Raw genomic sequence first — 8,514 nt, 5'->3', positions numbered from 1 at the left:
TGTTTTTTTTTTTTTACCCCAAAAGTTATGAGACTACAACATGTAATGAAGTTTTTAGTTTTTAGTCGGCGGCATTTATCATTATTAGTTTTTTTAGGTAAAATCTTTACCTTTGCTTGCCTCACCCAATTTCATTGATCAGCATTTGCAATTCTAATTGCGAAATCAGTTTCTTAGTTGTTTCGTACGAGTGGCTTTTGCTTAACAATTCTGTTAATTTTTTTTTAGAATCATAATGAGATCTCAGACTTTCGCTAGTTTTATTCATTTAAATGAAACTAAAATTATTCGGATATACTAACCGTGGTCACGGTTGCTGAAAAGTAACCGAGACGTCGCGTCGGGAGTTTTTAGTTCTTTTACAAAAATAAAGCACGCGTAATAGGTGTACCCGAAAAATATTAGTTTCATTTAAATGAATATTTGAATCAGTCTTCAATAAGTAACTTTTGGATATTATAACTCGGTTTGGTAGCACACTAGTTTTCTACCGACGGAAAAAGAAAGGAAATATGAAGTCACTATTAAGGTTCCTGGGTTCGCTGCTAATGAGGATACTTAACATTTATCACGGCAAGTATTATAACGAACTGAACGTCCCTTCATCACGCACGAGAGCTGTTAATTCCAAGAGGAATTAAATCAGTTGAGGTTTTTGTACGTATCTAGTGTCTACGTGCGTACGTATTTTTGTACGATTTGTGCGTCCATGTAGCGAAAAATATTATCCTTATGCTACAAGAGGCGAAACCTCTCAGCATTCCATGGATTCACCGTGCACATGCCGGATACATTGCGTTGCAGGGAGAGGAGCTTCAGCAGTGCCTGGGACTTGCGACCCAGGTATAGGTTTAAGGGGCCCTATCTAACATGCGTTAAACGCTCACCTCCACCGTCCAAGCTCCTCTCCCTAGCTAACCAAATTTGAAAAGAACTTTAAGAAATTAATCCGATTTTCACAAAGGTAGTATGAAGGTGATTGGATAAAAATTAGTTATGAATTTGGACAGTGCTACAGGCCCCCTTTTTTGAGTTAAGCAACTATGTAACTGCCGGGGTTATTTTATACAGCCATCCTACAGAGCGCATTTACAAAATTAATAATTAATTTTTTCGGACACATTTAGTTATATTCCTATACATATCATTAATGTATTTACGTTGAAGTTCTATACACATGGGCAATTAATTTGTTTATACTTGTTGAAACTTGAAAGTTTTAGATATCATTCAATGAACACTGACACAGTAAACCTACATTTAGATCAAGTGTTTTAATGAATATTCGATAATAAAATCATTCTTCATTAATTTACTAAATAATATATATAATTACAAACTACATATTAAGTACGACCTTGCCTCACCCAGAATCGAACCGCCTATTTTAAAAGATGACCTAGGACTTGTAGGAGACGCAATGGTCATTTCCTAACTGATAATTAATTAACAAATACATAATTGGTTAGTAAATTTAAATACCTACTAAAGCGGCAAGCAAAAGGCAATAGAGAAGTATTGTATATGCATGAAAATTTTTTTTGCAACCAATATAGGACGCTGTAATCTGCAAAGAAATTCAATTAATCAACAGAGTACAACGTGAGCTTTATCCGCCATCAGTGATTTTGTGGGGTACTAAAGATATGAAGAAGCAACTACGACATATTATAAAAAAAAATTCGCAAGATAATCATTCTTGATATTGTAATTAAGCCTTTTCAAACACTTTGACAAAGAATGACGCTTTGTTCCAAATTCGACGCTGGGTCATAAAGTATCGTCCACTCACTCTTAGAAGCAAACGTTTCTGACTTCATCAGAGCCGAACACTGGCTGGCATTTACTCCCGATACTAACCCACTGGATCATGTTTTATGGTCAATTCTAATTCTCAGTTCTATGTTAATTTTCGGTCTCTAATCATTCGTGTTACTGGTTGTGAAAAGTTTTTCCATGGATATAGTGCTTACTGCTATTTATACCTGACCTCAAGGTTTAATGGACCGCATTAGAGTAACTGAAGACCAGTTCGAATAAGCTTTACATATTTTTAACGGTTTAAATATGAATGAATTAAACTACCGTACGTCCCATAAAAGTGTTTTTCTTTGCTGTTATATTTATAGCAGGACTTATATCAGGATTTTCACCTGAGAGGGATTCGCTTGGATCCCTTGTACATTTTTTAATACATTATTGACCTTATAGTGGCAGTCTGTTTAAAAGTACTCGACAAATTAGCGACGGACGTAGTAGGTCCGGGGGCGTGGAGTGGTCGTTTCCTCTGACAATAACAATTATGTTATTGGCCACTGATTGGAAAATACGCTTCCTAATCAAGCGAGGTCAACCAGAACTGATCTTTGGGAACTGATATTTTACGTATAATCTATCGCAATAACGCTTAACTTAGATTTTGCTAATTTTTTTTCTGTCTTTCGATCTCAAACCTTAGTTGAAATTTAACTCAGAAATAAAGCGTCCAAAAGACAGATTTTTTGATGAAATTAGCCATATTTGCTTTGATTAAACCTATGTATTCACAACTTCAGGAAATATGCTAATATTTAAGCTTTTATTGAATTAATGTTAAATTTACGTAATTAACTTTATAGATTGAATGTTTTGACTTCATATATTGAAGGGTTTTTTATCACAGAACGAAACATTCTGTGATAAAAAACCTGAAACAAGCAAAGTTAATACATGGTAAGTAGTTGTCGCCACTTGTAAACTTTTGCGTATGTTTTTGTCCTAAGTCACATATTATTTCTTATTACGTCATTTTTTGTATTGTTTTTGTTATTTTATATGAATAGCATTGAATAACCTTAATTATAAATCCTTAAACAACACTGATATTGTTTCTTTGATATTTAGAGCTTAACGAACTTTTGTATGTAGGTATGCTGACCGGTCGGGAACTAAATCTACTCGTACTAAAGGCAGTCTCACGAAAAGATATGACTGTTGAGTTTTTCTCATTCCGAAGAATATTTTTTGAACAGTACCTCAAAGTTATGTACTTATCATGGTAATTTGTTATGATGAAGTGGTTTTTACTTACCTGTACAATACAGACAGGTAACGCTAAAAACCAGCTCAGAAACAAGCACAATTTGGAAAATTGCCACGTTAGTTAATAAAACATTAACGTGTTTCTGTGGCGTCCTTAATTGAAACTTTGTTTATTTACACAAATATTATGTTCTATATTTAAAAAAAACATTAGTCGCTTGTGGTCTTAAACATATTTAGCACATTTACATTTTTTCAGAACTGGTTGTTTAAAAATTTGATCAAGAAGATAAAGAACTATTTTTTAACGTAAGACACACATTTAAAACTTTGTCGGAAGTTCTATTTTTATTCCCTATATTTAATTACATTATAAGTTCAACATGAATTAATTGTTAAAATATTATTTAAAGTAAGTAGACTACATATATATTACTAAGGTAAACAAAATACTCGCGGTCAAATAAATCGAAACGAGCTAAATTACCAAATAAATGTATATATTGATTGATGTTTAGTAAACTGTGACGTAACCGGGGGATACATACAAGACTCTGAATCCGTCTTATCTTATGTATTTAGTTTATGACGGTCATTCATCTTGATGTATTTACATCTGTGTAAGTTGTCTGGGCGGAATATTTGGCAATAGGGCGGGCGGCAGTATCACGTCTGTATCAGTCGTAGTAACAGTTACGGAAAAATATAATTATTTATTTGTGAAAATCATTTCTGAAAATGGGTGCTGAAGACGCGAATATGTTAGTGGCCGTTGAATTCGAAGTCTTTGGCGAGGTTCAAGGTGATTGGTGTTTTTTTTTTTTTTTGGCTAATTCCTCTCTTTACTTTTTAGTTAATATTGATATATAGTCTAAACCAGAATAATAATTAATTTATGCAATTTTTTAATCAGCATAATGAAATTTTAAAGCCACTTTTGGTCGTAATATTTTTAATCTTTTTCCAATAATTATTAAAACGTAAGTTGCTGTTAATTAAAGATAAACCACTTTTGAAAATAATCCTTTGTATTGTCAGTTTGTATTGAGTGTTTTTTTTTTAATTTTATATGTACATACTGCCGACGTTTCGGTTCTTTGCAGCGACCGTGATCACGGCAGACGAGAGAAATTTCTAGTTGAATTTGTCCGTGTGACGTAAATTTTTAAAAGTCTTTTACGCGAGTAACTTTATAAAGACCCGAACAGTAGAAATCTAAATTGTTATGTGATAGGAAAGTAATTTATTTAAAAAAAAAATATTTCATGTTTGTACGGGAAAGTTAATGTTGCATATATTATAAGTTCCTATTTATTTATTATTTTCTTCATTTGTTTCAATTATTTACAGAAAATGTTACTAACATTGTAGATTTTGTAAAGAATATTTTTTTTATAGTTTATATTTGGATAATGTTGGTTGAATTTTTTTGGAACTTTGAAGTTGATTATGGCCAAATTGACAGCAAAAAGCTTAAATTAACATATTTTCGGTGACATGAATGAAGATAATATCTTTAGTGACAAAAAAAAATTCAGTTAAAAGTTTTTTCAATGAGTTATCAGCAAACGCATAATGCCACTAAAGCCATGACACTATCGATACTTAAATTTATGAAAAATTATGGTTTTCTATAAATTAATCAATTATTTCAGTCATAGTGCAAAGAAATCTTACTTTCACTCACACAGCTAGACAAGATGTCTCTACTAAGTCTGCCGTGACATCTTCTCTACCTCACAGTTTTGACCTTAAATTTTCATTACTACCTTCTCAATAGGTATATTGTTCATGTTATCAGCACTGACATTCTAAAGTCAAAGACATATCTTTAATAAGTATTGTTTTATAGACCAGTGATAAACTTTAACTCGAAAAATGTTATCCTCTCGTGTAAAAGATTTCATTTCGTTCAGAATTCAGATAGCTCGAAATGAGTTCTAATATCTTCTTGAAGCCTAAAAGGGATGAAGGCCTTGATTCCAACGACTATAAGAAATTAAATAAACTATAGTAAATCGTTCCGTCATAATTTCATGATCTCTGTTAACGATTTTAGCTGTGTGATCTGTGTGTGATCTGATCTGTGTGATATCTGATCTGTGTATGATCTGATCTGTGTGCGATCTGTGTGGACAAATATCACTATTTATATATATAAACATAATAGCCTTTATTTACTTACGTTGAGGCTTGAGTTCACAAAAAGCTAAACTACTATTGCTAGGTTACTGAAAAATAACAACAGCTACGTTTTCATTTTCTCTTTACACAGATATTTCATCAATCAAAAGTTGTAAAATCTGTAGTTCTTTTAAAATTACCTACCTACATACGTTATCAATTTTTAAGATGAATATGCTCTACATTAGACTCTCTCCGTTGTCACAAAAAATACGTTATAAAAGAAGGAAAACTGAAAGTAAATTCCTTTTTTATTTAATACCAATGTTTTGGGAGTGCATTGAAAATATTTTATCTGTCATGCTGGGTTGTCCGCCATATTGTATCGATAACGACACACAAGAAAACAAATTTGGTCAAACTTAACGTATATTTAAAAAATTCAGCTTACTCGATGAAAGTAGTCTTCTACAAAAAATATGTTGCCAGATTCCACTGGAACAAACATTTATACACATACTATAATGCAAACTTGTGAAATATATACGAATTGTGGAATTTGTATTAGTTCGAACTTAATACAGAAATTTATTAGCTTTAAAATTATCATTAGAGTTTAAATATTTTATGTAATAACTTTCTTTGAAGTCTGATGAATTAGTTAATACATATTTTAGGACACCAGAACCCTTTTAATGTAAAGTCAACACTCTAATCATTTACTAGTTATTTTATTTTGACTCTTATGTAGGTCACGTTGCTATGATTGTAATTATAAATCTATCAATGGCGCTATAATTACAAAGACCTTTGGCATTTGATGCCATCGGCCCTGGCATTACACAAGGTTTTGACAGTTTTCACTTATTGAGTTTGTTCCAAATAGGTTTCATTGTTTACAGCCAAATTGTATTATTGAAATATGTAGGACAATGTAGGAGTAACGAAAAAAGGCACTCTTAAGTGAAATAAAATTTGACATAATATAGTTTGTTTATTTAAAGGTAAATATGAAAATGAACTGACTGTACTCGATGTAATACCTATTTTTTTTAAGGTTAGTAAACAATTGATTTCGTCAAAACCCGAACAAGATCAATGTTCAATATTAAAGTATATTATAAACCTTTATTCATATCATATCATACTAAACTATTCCTACTCGCTTCAAAGACAAGAAGAAACATCACTGAGAGTTAATGTACCTAAGAAATTACTGATTAAATTACGAGACGTTTACATGCTATTTCCTTTCTACGATCTGTATCACGAACAAAACAGATATCTTCTTTTGTAGTTCAAAAATTATTACAGTTATATTTCTTTTAAACAATAAGTAGAAAATACATTTTGTAATACATCGACACTAATAAAAAAGATCAATTGATCAGATATAGTTACTGAAATGTTGCCAGAACCAAATATAACAACGCTACTTCCACTCGAGAGTGATTTATTCAGCCGGTTGGATGTTTATAAGTTACAACACATTAAAATATTCATTATTTCTTAAGAAAATTCACTAACCATATTACAAACCAGATGTTAAGTACTTCACTAGTAACTGAAGTTATTAACTACGTTAAATCTACGGCATAAAAAATATGTGCAGGCAAAGAGTATGACGCTTTTTTTTCCACATTATTGAACAAACACCCGAAATTAATTTAGTCATAATGGTAATAATAATAATAGGATATTCAATTAAATGTAAATATTTCAAATAGATAATGAAAAATAGACAATGTTACTATATTATGTTTACCAGATATATATCTATAAATAAAGTCGGAGTGTCTGTTTATAAGTATTAAATAAGCTCTTCTTAATAAATGTACAAAGATGTATAAACTACACTTATGAAAATATATTTTTTTACAATTTTTGTCCATCTGTCTGTTATTCCCGCTGATCTCTGAAACAGCTTGACCGATTTCGACGTGACTTTCACTTGCAGATAGCTAATGTTATAAAGAGTTACTAACTTTAATTTAATTAATATACGTAATAAAAAAATATTTCTCGTCGACAAAGTCGAGGGCACAGCTAGTGATAAATAAATCACCGTTCTACTAACTCATTATTATAATATTCTTCTGTAGTACATATATCAAGTATGAAGTAGGTTTTAAATTAATATTTCTTCTACTTATTGTCAGGTTGTTTTTTCACTAAATATTGCAAAGAATTAGCCGAGGAACTCCGCATCTGCGGCTGGATCAAGAACACGAAGAACGGAACTATCGTTGGAAAGATACAAGGCAGCAAGCCTCATGTGGACCAAATGTAAGCTGGTATAGATTTCATAAAAACAAGCATCCCTTATATCTGAATAACAGATACATCCCAAATTCTCATTATGAATAAAGTTGAAAGTATTTGAATAAGGAATTTTTTTGATTCAAAATGTTCTGTATAAAAATCCATCTTGTGAGCTGATAGCAGATTTTAAAATACAACGTCATTATATTTTTGTTAGTTCTTAGAGCAAATCTTCGTCACCTTAATTGAAATTTCGCTTTAATTAAGAAAGCTTATCATTACCTTCCAAAGAAACTTTGTTTCAAAGTTTCTCAATAGCCCATATTTTCTCACCTAATATTTACATTGGATTATTTTTACTTTATACGTTGTATTTTTAAGAAAAATCTAATGAAATGGAAATCAATATTTATGTTTATAAGACGTTTTATTACATTTCATATAAATTAATGCATTCCAGAAAGTATACGCTTCCAGAATTAGTTATATATATATATATATATATATATGATTTGATGTAAAAACGTATAATGAATATTTAATATTAACTTAAAAGCTTTTGTTAACAGCGCCATCTCTTCTCTATTGTTGTAGATATAATTAACATTATAATTATATGAAGTGGATTTACTACGATTTTTCAATATTTTCAGGATCGATTGGTTAAGTAAGACAGGTTCTCCGGGCTGCAAGATTCAGAGATGCGATCTCACCAACTGGCAGTACTTGTCGAGGCTCGATTATAACAACTTCAGTATACGTTTCTGAATATTCAAAATAAAGAAAAAAAACAGAAAATTTTCTTTTACTGATTATTTATGTAAATTTTATCTTAATGAAGTTTTCGATCTCATAAAATAATAGCGACCCATTCCTAATTAGAATCTAGATTTCAGTGTAGAATATATTTCCAATTTCCCAAGTAACAAGAGCCAGTAGTAGCGTTTATAGAACAGTTGTTGATAACGAGAAGATATATTAACAAAAACCAGACTTCATATTCACTTTGTATTAGGAGGGGTTTGAAATCATAAGATAATTGGTAAAATAAATGTATATATTAAAGGTTAGACGCTATGTACATTGACTTACAAGTTAAATATCATG

General features: G+C 30.9%; 1 protein-coding gene across 1 annotated transcript; it reads left to right on the top strand.

Annotated features, from left to right (window-relative positions):
- Positions 1 to 3,652: 3,652 nt before the first annotated feature.
- LOC116768560 (acylphosphatase-2) lies at positions 3,653 to 8,211 on the top strand. The gene is made up of 3 exons (XM_032659300.2): positions 3,653 to 3,823; positions 7,305 to 7,431; positions 8,061 to 8,211. Exons 1-3 carry the CDS (start codon positions 3,760 to 3,762, stop codon positions 8,173 to 8,175), a joined length of 306 nt encoding a protein of 101 aa, XP_032515191.2. The 5' UTR covers positions 3,653 to 3,759; the 3' UTR covers positions 8,176 to 8,211.
- Positions 8,212 to 8,514: the final 303 nt, after the last annotated feature.

Source organism: Danaus plexippus, chromosome 4 (genome assembly GCF_018135715.1).
Source record: "Danaus plexippus chromosome 4, MEX_DaPlex, whole genome shotgun sequence".
NCBI lineage: Eukaryota > Metazoa > Arthropoda > Insecta > Lepidoptera > Nymphalidae > Danaus > Danaus plexippus.
Note: the sequence above shows the minus strand (reverse complement) of the source record. Positions and strands in the feature narration are given on the sequence as shown.